The 20149-nt window shown below is 40.0% G+C and overlaps 1 protein-coding gene across 1 annotated transcript in view; it reads left to right on the plus strand.

Annotated features, from left to right (window-relative positions):
• col17a1a (collagen, type XVII, alpha 1a) overlaps nt 1-20149 on the plus strand; it is a 40523-nt gene that overhangs the window by 2384 nt on the left and 17990 nt on the right. Inside the window, exons 2-15 of the mRNA XM_066662121.1 lie at nt 9076-9149; nt 9991-10038; nt 11202-11351; nt 12579-13055; nt 14037-14084; nt 14218-14262; nt 14344-14391; nt 14790-14924; nt 15044-15139; nt 17959-18027; nt 18568-18642; nt 18986-19039; nt 19137-19301; nt 20033-20110. Of these exons, the coding sequence (XP_066518218.1) occupies nt 9086-9149; nt 9991-10038; nt 11202-11351; nt 12579-13055; nt 14037-14084; nt 14218-14262; nt 14344-14391; nt 14790-14924; nt 15044-15139; nt 17959-18027; nt 18568-18642; nt 18986-19039; nt 19137-19301; nt 20033-20110 (1552 nt within the window). The 5' untranslated portion in view covers nt 9076-9085. The remainder of the gene's footprint in view (nt 1-9075; nt 9150-9990; nt 10039-11201; nt 11352-12578; nt 13056-14036; nt 14085-14217; nt 14263-14343; nt 14392-14789; nt 14925-15043; nt 15140-17958; nt 18028-18567; nt 18643-18985; nt 19040-19136; nt 19302-20032; nt 20111-20149) is intronic.

Here is a 20149-nt window from a genome sequence, read left to right on the forward strand (position 1 = left end):
CTAAATATATTATTTTGTGGCCTCAAAATACTATATAATAAACCCACCATGTCACTTTAGGGGCTCTGTATGTTACTGTACGTGTTACACTAACATTCTCTGCTCTTCATAAAAACCCCATCCACAAATCACTACAATCAACATGTCCATAAAATCCCGTGTTTCACTCTAAATCTGTTTTCCAGGTGTACCCCAATGCTCATGTGTATTGCATTTAGTTTAAGCCTAACTGTGTAATGTTCAGTGTTGATTGTTTATTGCTCACAGTCCAATTGAAGGCATTTTGTTCGGGGTTGAGTCTTGAGTGGCCAGTGATATGTGGACAGAGCTGAGTGTTCAGTGTTGTATAGTGCGCAATATACAGTGATGTAGTGTGGAGGGCTGCCTGGGGACAGAGGAGCTGGGGGAGGTTGGGGCTTGTTAGGCTTCGCTGATCTCTTTTATCACCTAAGCGTAGCACTGAAATAACACAAGCTGATGTTTAAAAGAATAAACATGTCCAACATTCCATGAACTTTTCTGATTGGACGAGCCAAGATTCAAATACTGCTACAGTTCAGGAGGTTAAATCACTAGAATCACTATATTACACATGTTCATTTTTATTGTCAATAATGACTTACGCTTAAGAATAATTCATGCATCCGTTTATCCATCCATCCATACATTCATTCATGCACCAATTCATGGCTGGAACACACAACAAACAGGCCACCAAACCTTCAGTGTGTCACACACTCACTCTGTCTCTTACACGCTCATAACTGTGGAGGCAGTGATCAAACACAGGACACCAGTACTCGCCACTACCTGCACCTCCATCGTGTCAGTTCCACATCCTTCATAGTATTGAGTACTGAAATCGATGATGTTTAGCTTCAGTGTTCAGAAGTTCAGACTACAGCTGTGTTTTGATTGGACTGAAAGTGTGGGAGGTGAATGACTTGATGTTGGGATATTTTTGCTTTGAGCAGTATCTGGATTTTCTTTAACATTTATGTGCGTTTCACAACACCTCTGATCTTTCATTTTTTAATGTTTTGTGAAACGCTTAACTATGATTGCCTCTGGTAAGAGCTGGTACCGTGCCCTAACACGACTGTTCAAGCTCAATATTTTATCCTCAGGCCATAGGGGGATTTCAGCTTTCAATCACACCTGGCATTTCACTGCTGCTAAATGCCCTCAACATATCACTACTGTGGCAATCCCCCACCCCCAAAAAATGACATAAATGTAGGCAGCAGGTTTTTTCATGGCACTGCCTTTGTAATGGTGTAAACATAAAAGACGATTTGTTTACAGGTCATGAGACATGATGTCATCTGTTGATTTCCCTATACTTTTTTTTTCACACACACTTGTGTGCTGCTTGACGTCAGTGTTAGGGAACGTCACAGTACTGTGGCACCACTTCATAAATCTTCACTGTGGGCATAAAATATCATATCTCCAGAAACAACTAGAGAAAAATAAACAAATTGTATTGCAACGAGTGCCCTTCTAAGTAGCTAAGTTAACAGCTAAGAAGAGGTGTCTGGATCCCTTTGAACCTGTAGGATGTAGACTACTCAGGTGGAACTTTGTTTAATATGTCTGCTAAATGTTATTAAGGTTGTATTTGAGAACTAGTTAAAGAAATCTGTTCTTATTCCATTCATTCATTGTCTGTAACCCTTATCCAGTTCAGGGTCGCGGTGGGTCCGGAGCCTACCTGGAATCACTGGGCGCAAGGCAGGAACACACCCTGGAGGGGGCACCAGTCCTTCACAGGGCAACACAGACACTCACACATTCACTCACACACTCACACATACGGGCACTTTTGAGTCTCGGATCCACCTACCAACGTGTGTTTTTGGAGCGTGGGAGGAAACCGGAGCACCTGGAGGAAACCCACGTAGACACAGAGAGAAAACACCACACTCCTCACAGACAGTCACCCGGAGGAAACCCACGCAGACACAGGGAGGACACACCACACTCCTCACAGACAGTCACCCGGAGGAAACCCACGCAGACACAGGGAGGACACACCACACTCCTCACAGACAGTCACCCGGAGGAAACCCACGCAGACACAGGGAGAACACACCACACTCCTCATAGACAGTCACCAAGAGGAAACCCACACAGACACAGGGAGAACACACCACGCTCCTCACAGATAGTCAACCGGAGGAAACCCACGCAGACACAGGGAGAACACACCGCACTCCTCACAGACAGTCACCCGGAGGAAACCGACGTGGACACTGCCGCCCCTGTTCTTGTTCCATGCGTAAGAAAGAAGATCCAATTATTAAAACAAAATATTAGATACAAATTCATTTATTGTTTACGCTACCCAACGTAAATAAATAATCAATGTATACAAGCAGTTCTTCATTTTTCATTTGTGCCCGACAAAAGAGGCTATTTAAAAGAAGCTATTAACAAATCATAAATTTCCAGCTTCAATGAAGGCTGAAATTCAGTTCATTTTCTGTGTTTTGGCAAATTAAATCGTCCCAAGATACTGAACATATCATGTGATTACACAAGGGTTATAAGTGTCTTTGAATTTGATGTATGGCTATCCCTGAGGAATTGACATATTAGCATATATAACGTATATAGTGTGAGCATGACTTCTGTGAGTCACTGTGAATCATCGCTTATGAAGGGTTTCACTTTCATCTGCTCACACCTGGAGCCTAATAAAGGTCAAACATTCAGAGGCAATCTGAAGGGATTTTAAAATGGACTTTAGGTTTAAACGACTGTTTGTGGTTTGTGTTGTGTGTGATGTGAGCGTGTGGTTATGTAAACAAGTGTGCATGAGTGTGTGTACACATGTTTTGTGTGTTCCATCTAGTGAAATCTTCCTGCTCTCTTTAAAAAACTGTGTGTTTGAATAAGGCTAAATATTACGGCACACTTTTTACAACATATTTAACATCAGGATCAACAGAGTAAGTAATAACATCAAGAAACATATGTGATGTGTAAAAGGTTTTTCCTGAGGCATGTGATGTGAGGATCAGCAGTAACTTATAATGCTCATGTGCTCTCACTGAATGTGATTAACTTACACGTTTGAACTGACACCTGTATCATGCAACAGAGAATGTCTGTTTCAATTAAAGAATAATTGCACTTAAGTACTGTAGTCCGCATTACATTATCAAGGTAATATCTGAGGAGTTATATGGATTTCAACTATTATCCAGACACAAATGGCTTTTCTCAGATCACAATTTTTTCGTTGGTTTTGGTTATAAGGTAAATACAGGGGTTGGACAATGAAAGTGAAACACCTGGTTTTAGACCACAATAATTTATTAGTATGGTGTAGGGCCTCCTTTTGCGGCCAATACAGCGTCAATTCGTCTTGGGAATGACATATACAAGTCCTGCACAGTGGTCAGAGGGATTGTAAGCCATTCTTCTTGCAGGATAGTGGCCAGGTCTCTACGTGATGCTGGTGGAGGAAAACATTTCCTGACTCACTCCTCCAAAACACCCCAAAGTGGCTCAATAATATGTAGATCTGGTGACTGTGCAGGCCATGGGAGATGTTCAACTTCACTTTCATGTTCATCAAACCAATCTTTCACCAGTCTTGCTGTGTGTATTGGTGCACTGTCGTCCTGATACACGGCACCGCCTTCAGGACACAATGTTTGAACCATTGGATGCACATGGTCTTACTGGTGCAATGTGCAGTTAATGAAGATTGGCCACCAGGCTGCTCCAGTTTAGCCATGAAACCTCCCACACTACAATGACAGGGGTTTCAGTTTCATTGTCCAACCCCTGTATATAATGGCATGCAGTTACCCATAATATGGCATGCGTTCTTTACATGAGTCGTTTAGGCACTGTAAAATGGCTCAGTTTCATTGTCTAACCGTTGTACATCTAAAACACAAATGTCTCCACCAAAGAGCAACTGCAAGAAATTCATATGAATCTGATACCTGATGATTTATGACATATGAATGTGTTTAGTTTGACTTGCATCAGTGTAGTACTCAAGAAATATTTCTATTTATAACAATTTTAGAATATATTTCAGCAGTGAAAAACACCTGTTTGGCTTTATTTGCTGTGTGCACAACTCCTGATTTTTAGCATCACTGTAAAAAGCAATTACTCTAAAATGCACCATTTCACATCAAGTGCATCTTTAAATTTTTGTAAAAATTTGAAATGTTTTATTGTAATATTTTTCTATAAAATATTTTGAAGATCTGAATTCATATGAAATAACAACATGTTATGACCATGTGCCCACTGTGTTGTTTGCTTTTCCTGCTGGTTTCCTCTAACCTCGAATAACTTGTTGGCGAGATGTTGTTTTTGACACTTTTGTATCCTACATGAGGAATTTGGAGGGTTGAGAATTAAACAATTCCCACATGCACTGCCAAAAATCTTTTGTTGGATTTACTACCAACTCTTCATTACTGGCCAAATGTTTGTGGACATCTGGTTATCCAATATTCCCTCTGAAATTAAGTGTAAATTAATTAACAGAATACCTTGTGTAATAACAGACTCTACACTTCAAAAAAGCTTTGCATTAGATGTTGGATATTTAAGGATTTGATGGTATTCAGCCACAAGAACATTACTGATGTTGGATGATTAGTTCTGGATCAGAAACGCCATTCCAACTTATCCTAAATGTAGTGGATGTGCTTCAGAGAACACCGTTCTATTGCTATATACACGGGCCTTTGAGCAATGGCATAGAACCATTTATGTTTCCATAAACAACCATTTTTAAGAATACATTTAAATGAGTAAAAAGTCTTAAGATCGAGTGATGGATTTTGTTCTTCTCACTCACACATCTCTTAGACAAACCACATCTTATGAAATCAATATTGTTCTTCTAAGGAAATGCTCAAAGAACATTTTGAAACACCTTTACGTTTAAGAGTGTACTGGGCAATGACTGTCTATGGAGATGGACAGTATGTCTGACAGTGCCGTGCATGTATATCTACATATACACATTGGTGGGTCGCTTGCAGTTACATTACAAACCATTCACTGAAGCAGAAGTATTAAAATGCCATTGGGTCATGATGGAGATCGTCATATTACTGCAATCCATCTTTCAGCTTATGCCTGTGTTTTTCTGCCCACTTTCTCTGTTGAAAATTAAGTTGCCCTGGGGGTCTATATTTTCTTAACTATAAGTGCCCTTCTCATGCAGGTGGTTACAGCCCCTCGTCTTGTTGAAACATGCAGAAAGTAACAGTGAGTCAGAACCACGGTTGTACAGTAAGGTCCTGCAGAATTTCTCTTAAAACTCCTGCATACCTGACCGCGGATTACTCATCCTGACCAGGCCGTAAATATAATCAGTCTTCAGCCCTCAGCATTCACACTCGACACAGAAGACACCAGCAAAGCCATTTCTTCACAGAGAGGGAACAGGTGAGAGTTTATTTTATTTTAATATTTAATATTGAAATTGCACCTTAAATTCAGGTTTTTCAGGCCTGGAAACAAACGGATGTGTGCATTTATATGGTCTGAGTATTCTTTAGTAAAGGCAATAGCTGGTTGTACTTTATATACCCAAATATTTGTAGACAGTCCTAGTGCTTTAATATGCACCCTTTGCTGACAGACACATGCATTTAAAATAAAATGGCATACTCTGGAGCAGCTGCACATGAACCAAAGGGCACCATGCCCAAAACTAACAGAAAGTGGGGGTATAAGGCACGCCAGCATTGAGCTTAGGAGCAGTGGAAGTGCGTTCTCTGAAGTGATAACACCCAGTAACTTTGTGATCCAGATTTTATCATTCAACATTAGTGCATAACCTCACTGTAAAAATGGGAGGACAAATGTCCTACTGATACCCTTGATTTCAGAAGAAGTGCTATTAATTACTTTGTTTACAAGTCACATTATGTCTAGAAAAAAAATCTTATACCGTAACAAATCAGTCTTTTCTGTTTTGCAAAAAAAAAAAAAAACCTCCACAAGAGTTCAAGTTCAAATTGCACCGGGAGCATTCCTCTACTGTAATTACTTGCATCCAAGCAATCAATGCTGACCATGGTATGACTGGACCAGACACTGCATTAAGAGTTTTAAAAATATCTTAGTGTCAAGACAGTGTCAAGAACAGCATTGAAATTATGGCCTATAGGCTACAGATGCAGCCGAGATTACGTGAAAAGTGTAATGGCTTTGTTTTTGTGACAAAATCAATCAAAATTTGTTGTTGATGGCACATTTTTGTCTACCTTTAGCGCTTTAAAATGACAATATGAGCAATAAGTGTAGAACATGTTATTATCAAAGGCAGAGTCGTAGTGAAATTTATACAAGAAGAACACGCTTAGTACAATATTAGTGTGATTAATGTGTTTAAGACAGTAATCACTGTTATTAAATTACAATACAAGGAAAACCACAACACTCAAGACTGTACAACATCCCATAATAACTAGCTTTGAGATACATGCACATACATGCGCGCACACACACACACACACACACACACACACACACATAATGAGGATCAGTGTGACAGAATCTGGAATTGTTTACTGAAATCTATAGAGGAGGTCTTCAAAATTCATTTTGATTCAAAATTACATTTTCATAATTCATTCTTTTAAGCCATACATTAATCTTAGAGTTTAATTGTTCTTTAGCAGTGTGAGAATAATATCGTTTTTCAAGGCTATTGCTTGGGTTTAAAACCACAGCACTGCGAATGTGAAAGGCCACACTTCGGGCAAAGACCTAATGCAATCAATCAATCAATCAATAAAAATGTACTAAACATCCAGACGTTTCTAAATCAGTATCAAATGCTTGAGTGTTCAGAGTGTCTGTCTTTATTGTTCCATAGTATTTTTCTCTTTATTATTTGTTTCAAATCATTTTGAAATCTTTGCTTTAATTTGTTTTTAAAGAAATCTATAGGGATCTTTCCAAACCTCCAAAGTTGAGACTTAGAACAAATGATCTCGAATTTAAATGACTCCAGCTTTCTCAGGCACATTCAATGATGGTGAGGTGGGGACAAGGGTGGTCCGTTCATTGTTCTGAGATGACTAGTAGTTAATCTGTTTGATCTTTTATCTGTTTAATTTTCTCAGTAATGGATCCTTCTCAGCTACATGTCCTTTCAGACCCACAGTGTTCAATGTTTTCTCTCAGCAGAAGAAATACATTTTCAGACCTGAGACCATAGTGGAACTTGAGTTTTCCTCCTGTCCCAACAGCAAAAGCCCAACTTCTCTGATGTTTCTCTGATGACCACCATGTTGGTGGTTTTGGAAACGCCAGTTTTGGAAACTTGTTTTTGGAGACTGCTATTTCCACTTATTCTCTTTTGAATTGCACCTTCACCTATACCTAGACACACGGAGTAATTTTGCTATTAATTGTGTGATAGCAAATGAACCATTTTTTAACCCAATCCCCAAATAAATGCTTTATTTACGATTATTTTTGTAGTTTATAAAACCTTAACACTTTATGGTGATTCTTTAAACTACAATCACAGCTTTTTGAAAGATGAATTCATCTAAGCCAATGACTATTTAGAAATCTCTGATTTTATGCTTTGAGTGTGTTTCGTACCTGGAGTTCCTGCTTCGCCAAAGGGACCAGAAGTGTGGTAGCGTCTACAGCAGTGCTGCTTTAATATGGGCTTTGAGACTAAACGTTGATCCAGCATGTATTTAATCATATTTAAAATGTATTTATTTAATTAGTTAATGACATTTCTAATTATATTTTCACAAAATGAAGACATCTCAGTAACTAGTATGTTGAGTTTTACAGTCGTGTTGTGATCATTGTATTAAACACTTGGCTTTAGTCATAATTGCTAGATTAAATTCCATTTTAAGTTATGTTTTTAATGTATATAATGTGTTAATTAGCTTTATTTGTCTTTATTCTGAAGTGCTTGTTTGTCATACACTGCAAAAGGAAAGTTTGCTGAATGGTTTTTAACTTGGAGGTTCATTTTTTATAGATTTTAACCAGTGTACAACATCAACATTTTATAGAGGTTCTCCTTTGAGCGACAGCAGAGAACCAAATGTGATCTTTCTAAAGCAGCATTTGCTATTTTTTTCTTTGACATTCTTTGAAGAAAGAACAAGAATAAAGGTGTCAAAAGTGTTATTTGGAGTAATATCGAAGTTTTGCTTTACTTCTCTTTTGTTAAAAATGTAAAAAAGTGTTAACGGTGGTATGTGCTTTGGCTTGGATTTAGTTTTACTTTTGTGCTGACGTTCTTCAAAATTCTTCCTAATCCTCAGAAATCTCATGTAGAAACCTGATTATTTCCAAAATCATTCTCTGATGGCTCTTCTGATGGATGGTCAGTGGTTTTTCTATAGCATTGTTCAAAAAATACCTCCTTCTGGCATCTTTATTGTAAGGGTATTTAAGAGTGTAAAATTACTTTGAATCCTGAGGCAAGGTGTGCATTAAGGAGAGTCCATACCATATATATTTCATACAGTGTGTTATGTAAAGAATAAGAGATGTCTCTGCTGCTATGAGGAGATGAGTCTTGTTGAAACCTGTGGCGTCCAGATTCATTAAATTTACCTGATGCCAAAGCTAAAATCGCTTCCTTAGGGCGTGTTAGGCTTCGATTTTCTTTACTTCTTTACGAGCACAGCCCAGGTCTGTAGGATGGAGTTGGGCTTTACTCATGCTGGTGGGTTTAAAATTTTAAAAAATACTCAGATCAGAGTGCCTTATATATTATTTTTTTACTTTATCTTCTTTGCAGGACGTAGTTTTGTGGATTTTAGCAGGTGTGTTATTTTTGGGAGAGTTGAGACATGTCAACATTATCATATTGCTACAGAATTGCTTTTAAGAATAACCTGTATTTTGTGAAATAATAAGAGCTGAACATGGATGGTACTAACCTGTCTCGCTGCCTATTTTTGATGGTGTTTGTTGCAGTTGCAGCTGTGTGTATTTGTATTATTTCTGGTCACCTAGTTTGACTACTTTTTGCTTGATTTGTGCCACTACAGTTAAATAAATATGCTTTGTTTTATTTACCCACTTCTTCAACAGTTAACATGGAATGGACAATTTAATCACATCCAAGATTGTGAATGCAGAGGGGGGATCAGGAGTTTCAGGGAAAGGTGAGTGGCAATGCGTTTTTAACTGAGTAGTAGAACTCTTTGCAAACCTGTGTATTACATGCTCTAATAAGTAGGGATGGCACGATACCACTGGTTTAGGTCCGATACCGATACCGATATTTTACATTTGGGTATCTGCCGATACGATACTAACAACAATCGCTCTATCACGTGATGCCTGCCGGTCCGATGCGAAAGTGCTGCATTGGCTTACGGCATGTTGCAAATTTCACCCCCCCCAAATTTTTTTTTAAATATATTTAATGGATCTGATTGCATGTTTTGTTCCTTTCCGAGATCTGATCCAGCAATTTAGGCCAGAACCGGACCGATACCGATACTAAATATCGGATCTGCGCATCCCTAATAAGAAGTTCTTGATACAGTAGATTGTAAAGATGTTTCTTTACTGGAAGCCACTATGAAGTGATATCTTCTCACAGCCCACAGCATAAAGCCATGTCAATTTCTTATTTTTCATGTGGAGAGATATTTATGTTCCCTACAGCGTCTTGTAGCTCAGACAGTAATATCTTAAGGAATAACTAAGATTATGAAAGTTCAGCTTCCCTTGTAGTTTGTTTATTGCTCAGTTTGTAAACTTCAAATAGCTTAAATGTATGAATTCCTGAGGTTCAGTTTGTGAAATTATGACTTAATTTAAAATTTTTATTTCACTTTCTGAAATTTTAGTTTTTGATTCTTGTGAAATTCTAGCTCTACCCTTGGGGCTATTCTGCATAGAGTGGTTAATCACGCTTTATGTAATATCTTTAGCTGTTTACATTTAAGATCATTTTACAATATTTAAGTATTATTAAATATTTTTCTTTTTTGACAGTTACAGAGACAGTGACCACCAAGACAAGATTAACATCTCTTCCACCAAGTAAGTCTGGATTTTTATTTAAAAACTACACATGTTCTAATAACAACAGACAAAAACATCAACAGTGTAAAAAATAATTTAAATCATCGTGATACCTTTAAAAAAAAATACCACTTGGGTGTAGGGTTGAACAACACGGGGAAATACGTAGGTGCATTTTTAAGTCGCAATTTCTTCTTCACATTATGAAACTCATTATACTGACACCTAGTGGACTAGATGTAGAGTGATCCCTCGTTTTTGGCGGGGGATGCGTTCCAAGACCACCTGCGAAAAACGAATTTCCGCGAAGTATAGGAAAGATGTTTTTTATGTTTTTAACGAGTTTTTGGACTTTTAAAACCCTCCCTGTTACTGTTAACAACCCACCCTTGTACTGTACGTAAGAAACACTTGTAAATGATATACAGACACAGAGAGAAAACACCACACTCCTCACAGACAGTCACCCGGAGCGGGAATCGAACCCACAACCTCCAGGACCCTGGAGCTGTGTGACTCCGACACTAACTGTTGCGCCACCGTGCCTCCCCCATTATGAATGTGATTGGTTAAAACACATTGGGCGGAGATGTTCAAATACAGCGACATAAACATGTAAAGCTCCGCCTAGACCCTTGTGTTTGCCTGCTCTGACTGACAGAAATGACTTTGGAAGAATAAACATACAACATAACTTTCTTTTTTGTTATTGTACACTTAGTTTATACATTTGTATAACTGACAAAATCTCATCTCTATGGATTGGAGGATAATGTAACTCGCTTTCTGCAATTGGTGAGTCATATTTTCCTCCATTTAAGCAAAAAAAATCTCCACCCAAACTGTTTTAACCAATCACATTAATTCAGCCTGTTGCCTGGTAACCAATTATGTTCCTCCATTCTGAGTACAGATTTTTCATAGGTGTTTACAGGGTGCACTGTACTGTATTGTTTTAATTTGGGGGTGGAGGCTGGGACACAATTCACAGACATATTTATCAAATTAAACATTTTATTACAGTAAAAATTATGCTGCTGCAAAAGTAATTTGTATGTAATAATTCAACACTGCTTTAAGAGCCTTTTTAATGGATATTTCACTTCACATTCATTTTGTTCACTGTATTATATTCATTACAGACATATGATTGTAAAGAGCTCTTCTCTCTCCACATCCAGAGGGCAACAGTAGTTCAGTGAGCACTCAGCGGGTGGTGAGCTCTAGTTCTGGTTCTAGCTCTGGTTCTGGATCTTCTTCTGGATCGGTGCTGGTGGAGAAGAGGATCATCACTCAGAGCAGTGGAGGAGGAGGAGGCAGCAGCAGCACTAGTTATGTCATATCCTGTGAGTGCAACTACATTTTCCTCTTTATTTCCAATGATAATGCAGAGTGTTATAATGTTTTTCCACCTGCCAACAGTACAGTGCAGTGCAGTAACGAACGTTTACTAATTCAACCTCACTGTGTTATAAAGTATCTGTGAAATATGTGTTCACATCCTATCATAAATCATAACCATTAATGTAGACAGAGCTGCTTTTTAACTTGTGAGGACACAATTTCTCACATGAATCTGGAATAAACATGTATTTAACAAAATAAAGATGTCAAAATTTTTAACTAAATGTAGTTACATATTATTTTTTATGATTATTATTAACTCTGAAAAGCATGGGATCACTGCTAAAATGATTAGAAAATGAGTTTCCTCCGGGTGACTGTGAGGAGTGTGGTGTGTTCTCCCTGTGTCTGCGTGGGTTACCTCCGGGTGACTGTCTGTGAGGAGTGTGGTGTGTTCTCCCTGTGTCTATGTGGGTTTCCTCCGGGTGACTGTCTGTGAGGAGTGTGGTGTGTTCTCCCTGTGTCTATGTGGGTTTCCTCCGGGTGACTGTCTGTGAGGAGTGTGGTGTGTTCTCCGTGTCTGCGTGGGTTTCCTCCGGGTGACTGTCTGTGAGGAGTGTGGTGTGTTCTCCGTGTCTGCGTGGGTTTCCTCCGGGTGACTGTCTGTGAGGAGTGTGGTGTGTTCTCCGTGTCTGCGTGGGTTTCCTCCGGGTGACTGTCTGTGAGGAGTGTGGTGTGTTCTCCCTGTGTCTGCTTGGGTTTCCTCCGGGTGACTGTCTGTGAGGAGTGTTGTGTGTTCTCTCTGTGTCTGTGTGGGTTTCCTCTGGGTGCTCCAGTTTCCTCCCACGCTCCAAAAACACACGTTGGTAGGTGGACTGGTGACTCAAAAGTGTCCGTAGGTGTGAGTGAATATGTGTGTGTGTGTGTGTGTCGCACTGTGAAGAACTGGCTCCCCCTCCAGGGTGTGTTCCTGCCTTGTGCCCAATGATTCCGGGAAGGCTCCAGATCCACCGAGACCCTGGATAAGCAGTTACAGACAATGAATGAATGAATGAATGAATGTAAATGGCTTGTGGTGTCACTATCATGATGAGAAACATATTTAAAGTGGATTCTGACCTATACTGATATTATTTTAAGCAGGAGGTTTGACCAGTGTCGTTTCTAATAGTTCCTCTAAACTCATTGATCCTTTATTTTTGTCTATGTTGCAGCATCCTCATTAGGAGGTTCAAGTGGAGGCCCAGTGCGAGTGGTGAGCGGAGGAGGTGGTAGCAGCTCGTCTGTGACCTCATCCATTGCACAGTCCATCTCTGGAGGATCCTCAGCCAGAGCTACTGGAGGCTCTGGAGCCTCAGCCGGAGCCTCGGGCCGTGTCTCTGTGGTGACAGTTGGAGGCTCCTCAGGAGAACGGTCCTTTGGAGCTTCTGAGTCCCATTCTTCCTCTTCCTCTTCCACTTCTCGGGTGGTAACCGGCTCCTCTGTGGTGACATCTGGTGTGTCCGGAGGTTCTCTGGCCGTGTCCTCGTCCTCCTCAGCCATGTCTGGGGGAGGCGGATCTTTGATGGTGACCAAGTTCAACTCCTCTTCCTCAGGGGCCGCAATGAAGAGCGGCTCATCATCAATTACCTACTCTCCAGTTCCAACAGAGAGGAAGGCCAGCCTGACCCTGCGCTCTGGAGTATACGAGGGTGAGAGGGACCTTGTGACATATCAATAGTTTCTGGCTCTTTTAAACCAGATGACCATATATACAGTCAACTCCAGAGATATTTCCACCCTTTGGGAAACATGGGGAAAGGGGTAAAAAATAAAAGTCCTTTTGTGGTTAATTATTTAATGAGTTCAGTCTGAATGATCAAATATAAAGGCAGTTAGAGAAAAGAAAGCATAACTACCTAAATAACTAGATAATGACTGTAAACCAGAGAATAATCTTGAAATATTGAATTTAACCCTTAAAATACATTGAGGTGCCTAATTTTTCATGTGTAAAAACAACAGGCATTAATTAATAGTACAGGGTGGGCCATTTATATGGATACACCTTAATAAAATGGGAATGGTTTGTGATATTAACTTTTCAAGATGGGTGCTGACCATGGTGGCCATTTTGAAATCGGCCATTTTGGATCCAGTTTGGAAGAGGGTCAAGTTATGTTAAAACCAAGCACACCATTGTTTTTCTTGTGAAATTCCCAATATATTAGATGTGTCACATGACCCTCTTCCCATTGAAAAAAACAAAAGTTGGATCCAAAATGGCCAACTTCAAAATGGCCACCATGGTCACCACCCATCTTGAAAAGTTTCCCCCCTCCCATATACTAATGTGCCACAAACAGGAAGTTAATATCACCAACCATTCCCATTTTATTAAGGTGTATCCATATAAATGGCCCACCCGTGTATCCATATAAATGGCCCACCCTGTATATTTATATACAAGATCGAGGGCCTCAGATCCACGGAACAAATAAATTCTTATGCATACTTTTCTGGGGGGTGGGGGAGAGCTTATCACACTGTTGGACATATAGGTTCTTATGTCAGTGGTGGTCATTCACATGTCTAATGGCCTGTGCCTGTGCATTGAGCAGTTGTGCTGTTAATGGAGGAAGTGTAAATATATAATATAAAATAAACAAACCAGTAACCTTTTTGTTTATCAGGAAGCTCCAGTGCCAATTCTTCCCCTGAATACAACAGGAAGGAGTACAGTATGTTTTTTTCTGAATAAATAATCAAATGTTATTATGTATATTATCCAAGAGACAACCAATAGATGAGGGACGTTTGACCTGTGTGATCTCAAATGACCTGTGTTCTCTGTTGTCTTGTTTTACTCTTTAGCAGCAGCTGCGAGTATGGCCACCAGGGGGCGCACACAGACCAGAGGTACATAATTAAAAACAAAATAGCTTATAATCCGAAGTGGCTGTGCAAGTGCAAGGTACTAAACAGTCTTCTCTTTTACAGAGAGTGAGATCAGAGCCAGACTGCAGAGCGCCTCTCCCTCCACCAGATGTCAGTAATGAGTTTTACAAGAGCAATGATTTATCATCAAGACGTAGAAAACAGTATCATTTGAAATATGTCAATATATATATATATTAGTGTTTACATTAAATACATTTAAATGCAGCTCACCAAGGTGAAGAATCTAAAGTTTTTGTAATCTCTGAAATGACCAGAATATGCCCCATAGAGTGGATCTCCCACAGGGGAACAGCCATTTTTAAAATAGATTTAGTACAGATTCTCAGACTCATCTCTGTGCCATAAGGTGTCAGTAATAATGGCAGTGAAGAAGAATCATTGGAGTAAATAACTGATTGATTCTTTAAGCACTGTGTTGGGGGTAAAAAGAAATATATATTTATTTATATATATATATAATACACACACTTCTCTAATTTTGGTAGGGACTGAGTTGGATGATGTGAAGAAGCTGCTGAAAGGCAGTCGCTCCAGCAGCAGCAGTCCTCCTCGCTCTCCCACCAACACTCTCCCCATCCCCAAAAAAGCCAGTGTGGACACACGCACAGAAAGCCACTCAGGTAACACACACACATACACACACCTAACACCTAACACCTAATGTACACACACACACTGATGCTTGTCCCAGTTCTTTACACAGATTTTGGCTGAATTCAGTCTTGATTTTCCTGTTTAGGTTATGACAGTGCCGTTCTGGATTCTGCGTATGCTGGATACGGATACCACACCAATCCCAACAACCTCAGCCCAACCGGCACTCTACAGCACAGCAGTGAGAGAGAGAGAGAGAGAGAGAGAGAGAGAGAGAGAGAGAGAGAGAGAGAGAGAGTTTTTTACATTGATTTGTTTGTGCTGTGTTCTGATTGGTGCTTTGTGTTTGTGCTGTGTTCTGATTGGTGCTGTTTGTTCATGCTATGTTCTGATTGGCGCTTTGTGTTTGTGCTGTGTTCTGATTGGTGCTTTGTGTTTGTGCTGTGTTCTGATTGGTGCTTTGTGTTTGTGCTATGTTCTGATCGCTGCTCTTTGTTCATGCTATGTTCTGATTGGTGCTTTGTGTTTGTGCTGTGTTCTGATTGGTGCTTTGTGTTTGTGCTGTGTTCTGATTGGTGCTTTGTGTTTGTGCTGTGTTCTGATTGGTGCTTTGTGTTTGTGCAATGTTCTGATTGGTGCTTTGTGTTTGTGCTGTGTTCTGATTGGTGCTTTGTGTTTGTGCTGTGTTCTGATTGGTGCTTTGTGTTTGTGCTATGTTCTGATCGCTGCTCTTTGTTTGTGCTATGTTCTGATTGGTGCTTTGTGTTTGTGCTGTGTTCGGATTGGTGCTTTGTGTTTGTGCTATGTTCTGATCGCTGCTCTTTGTTCATGCTATGTTCTGATTGGTGCTTTGTGTTTGTGCTATGTTCTGATCGCTGCTCTTTGTTCGTGCTATGTTCTGATTGGTGCTTTGTGTTTGTGCTATGTTCTGATTGGTGCTTTGTGTTTGTGCTGTGTTCTGATTTGTGCTTTGTGTTTGTGCTGTGTTCTGATTGGTGCTTTGAGTTTGTGCTGTGTTCTGATCGCTGCTCTTTGTTCGTGCTGTGTTCTGATCGCTGCTCTTTGTTCGTGCTATGTTCTGATTGGTGCTTTGTGTTTGTGCTATGTTCTGATTGGTGCTTTGTGTTTGTGCTATGTTCTGATATGTGCTTTGTGTTTGCGCTGTGTTCTGATTGGTGCTTTGTGTTTGTGCTATGTTCTGATTGCTGCTCTTTGTTCGTGCTATGTTCTGATTGGTGCTTTGTGTTTGTGCTATGTTTTGATCGCTGCTCTTTGTTCGTGCTATGTTCTGATTGGTGCTTTGTGTTTGTGCTATGTTCTGATCGCTGCTCTTTGTTCATGCTATGTTCTGATTGGTGCTTTGTGTTTGTGCTGTGTTCTGATTGGTGCTTTGTGTTTGTGCTGTGTTCTGATTGGTGCTTTGTGTTTGTGCTGTGTTCTGATTGGTGCTTTGTGTTTGTGCAATGTTCTGATTGGTGCTTTGTGTTTGTGCTGTGTTCTGATTGGTGCTTTGTGTTTGTGCTGTGTTCTGATTGGTGCTTTGTGTTTGTGCTATGTTCTGATCGCTGCTCTTTGTTTGTGCTATGTTCTGATTGGTGCTTTGTGTTTGTGCTGTGTTCGGATTGGTGCTTTGTGTTTGTGCTATGTTCTGATCGCTGCTCTTTGTTCATGCTATGTTCTGATTGGTGCTTTGTGTTTGTGCTATGTTCTGATCGCTGCTCTTTGTTCGTGCTATGTTCTGATTGGTGCTTTGTGTTTGTGCTATGTTCTGATTGGTGCTTTGTGTTTGTGCTGTGTTCTGATTTGTGCTTTGTGTTTGTGCTGTGTTCTGATTGGTGCTTTGAGTTTGTGCTGTGTTCTGATCGCTGCTCTTTGTTCGTGCTGTGTTCTGATCGCTGCTCTTTGTTCGTGCTATGTTCTGATTGGTGCTTTGTGTTTGTGCTATGTTCTGATTGGTGCTTTGTGTTTGTGCTATGTTCTGATATGTGCTTTGTGTTTGCGCTGTGTTCTGATTGGTGCTTTGTGTTTGTGCTATGTTCTGATTGCTGCTCTTTGTTCGTGCTATGTTCTGATTGGTGCTTTGTGTTTGTGCTATGTTTTGATCGCTGCTCTTTGTTCGTGCTATGTTCTGATTGGTGCTTTGTGTTTGTGCTATGTTCTGATCGCTGCTCTTTGTTCATGCTATGTTCTGATTGGTGCTTTGTGTTTGTGCTATGTTTTGATCGCTGCTCTTTGTTCGTGCTATGTTCTGATTGGTGCTTTGTGTTTGTGCTATGTTCTGATCGCTGCTCTTTGTTCATGCTATGTTCTGATTGGTGCTTTGTGTTTGTGCTATGTTCTGATCGCTGCTCTTTGTTCATGCTATGTTCTGATTGGTGCTTTGTGTTTGTGCTATGTTTTGATCGCTGCTCTTTGTTCGTGCTATGTTCTGATTGGTGCTTTGTGTTTGTGCTATGTTCTGATTGGTGCTTTGTGTTTGTGCTATGTTCTGATCGCTGCTCTTTGTTTGTGCTATGTTCTGATTGGTGCTTTGTGTTTGTGCTATGTTCTGATTGGTGCTTTGTGTTCGTGCTATGTTCTGATTGGTGCTTTGTGTTCGTGCTATATTCTGATTGGTGCTTTGTGTTTGTGCTGTGTTCTGATTGGTGCTTTGTGTTTGTGCTATGTTCTGATTGCTGCTCTTTGTTCGTGCTATGTTCTGATTGGTGCTTTGTGTTTGTGCTGTGTTCTGATTGGTGCTTTGTGTTCGTGCTATGTTCTGATTGGTGCTTTGTGTTCGTGCTATATTCTGATTGGTGCTTTGTGTTTGTGCTGTGTTCTGATTGGTGCTTTGTGTTTGTGCTATGTTCTGATTGCTGCTCTTTGTTCGTGCTATGTTCTGATTGGTGCTTTGTGTTTGTGCTGTGTTCTGATTGGTGCTTTGTGTTTGTGCTGTGTTCTGATCGCTGCTCTTTGTTTGTGCTGTGTTTTGATTGGTGCTTTGTGTTTGTGCTGTGTTCTGACTGCTGATCTGTGTTTATACTGCGCTCTGATTAGTGTACTGTGCATTGTTTTTTATAGTGGGTCTGCAGAACAACCTGACATTTAACTCCTCTGTCATGAGCAGTGGTCTTTCTGCTGGAGGTGCAGGTGTGTCTTCATAGTGACATTATCATTCACAGAGCAACAAACACATGAAATTATAAACTGAGCAACATTACATGGTCCCAAGGTTGGAAGAATCTGGTCGTTCTTCTGTTCAGATAAATTCATAATGAGCATATCTATGGTCTACGCTCATTTTCAAATATATTAGGACTCCTACTTGGGATTACACTCGTTTTCAATATTCTGAGCTTCACTTAATTTATTGTTCCACTATGTAACTTCCAGGTGTATAATTAGGTGTATCCCGTGCAGTGCGTCACAACATCTTAGAACTTTTTCATTTGGAAAATTAGAGAATGATCAGCATCAAACTGAACATCAATAAGCTGCTGTCTCTGTTGACAGTTATTCAGCGTTCTTTAATAAACTGACCAGTGAATCATTAAGTAACATATTATGAAGGATATATTTAATGTTACCACAGACACTGGCAAAAGAATCCTATAAAGTGCTAATTCATTAAACATGTGGATTGTCTATGATTTTATAAATGAAGTCTTTCGTTGTTGTTGGCCTCTTTAGTGTACGGTATGCAGAATAACTTGGCCACTAGTGGCGGTGTGGCCCTCACTGCAAACGGAATCAGCGCTGCTCCAGGTGAGAAAAGGAACAACAGTGAAATGAGCTATTCAAGAAGTTATGGGTTTTATTTGGGGTTATGTGTCTTCTTCTTTTGAAAAAATAGAGCTGTGATCTTTGATGCGGCAGGTGTACTATGGAATCATTAATCCTAAGACTTTTTTCAGTCGTATCATATTAAGATTGATGGTCTATTAAATATTAACTAATGTTATCTTAATGAGTTTGATAATATCTATAACAATTTTAAAAAGAATCTGAGGCCTGTAGAACTTCAAGAATGTATTAAGAGCAAAAATTCATATCCACATGTTACAAAATAACTGAGTCTGGTGTATTTCTATGTGCTTGTCTCTTGCAGTATATGGGGTACAAAAGAACATTGTGGCCCCTGTATTATCTGCCACAACCTCTGGTGAGAAAGGGCATCATGATTCATTTTTTAAAATATAAGCAAATCCAAATCAGTTGCCATTTTACATCCATCCAATTTCCTCTTGTCTGTTTTGTAGTTGTCCCCAGCAGTCCTGTCACCACCGATGATGTGTTTGTGAAAGACTACAAGTTCATGTTACTCGAGAAAGAGAATGCTCCAGCAAAGAGAGAGAGTGAGAGGCTGATCAGGTCCAAAAACACCGGCAAACAGTTCACCTCCACTACATCCACCAGTGGGCCCAGTAAGAATGCATTTTTATGGGAAAAAAATGTAGTTACAACAGTGTATCTGTGGGATATATTCACTGTTATAGTTCCATTACAGTTCTATATAAGTAATGACATCTAAAATAAATGTGCATATGTGCATTTACATAAGCTAATGCCATCCACCAATAGTTACTTGAATAGATGTACAGTTACAATCTAACTACAAAGTTACAAACTATAAATTAGTAGGATAAAAAAAAACTGAAATTAAGATGTGTTAAATATATAAACGTATGTATATATATACCTGGAAGGACCTGAAGGTTGTGGGTTCAAGTCCCGCTCCGGGTGACTGTCTGTGAGGAGTGTGGTGTGTTCTCCCTGTGTCTGTGTGGGTTTCCTCCGGGTGACTGTCTGTGAGGAGTGTGGTGTGTTCTCCCTGTGTCTGCGTGGGTTTCCTCCGGGTGACTGTCTGTGAGGAGTGTGGTGTGTTCTCCCTGTGTCTGTGTGGGTTTCCTCCGGGTGACTGTCTGTGAGGAGTGTGGTGTGTTCTCCCTGTGTCTGTGTGGGTTTCCTCCGGGTGACTGTCTGTGAGGAGTGTGGTGTGTTCTCCCTGTGTCTGCGTGGGTTTCCTCCGGGTGACTGTCTGTGAGGAGTGTGGTGTGTTCTCCCTGTGTCTGCGTGGGTTTCCTCCGGGTGAATGAATAATAATAATCTCAGCTTATTTGTGCTGATGCTGATATCTAGATTTCTGTGTTAACAGGCTCATTTTCAGAGGACTCACTGAAGAGGGAGAAGAAGATTGTGTCCAGCAGCATTGAAACCACCACAGTTTCGAATGGTCTGGTTAAAGATTTCATTGCATGATTTTATTTGATTC

This window comes from Hoplias malabaricus, chromosome 2, assembly GCF_029633855.1.
Source record: "Hoplias malabaricus isolate fHopMal1 chromosome 2, fHopMal1.hap1, whole genome shotgun sequence".
Lineage (NCBI taxonomy): Eukaryota > Metazoa > Chordata > Actinopteri > Characiformes > Erythrinidae > Hoplias > Hoplias malabaricus.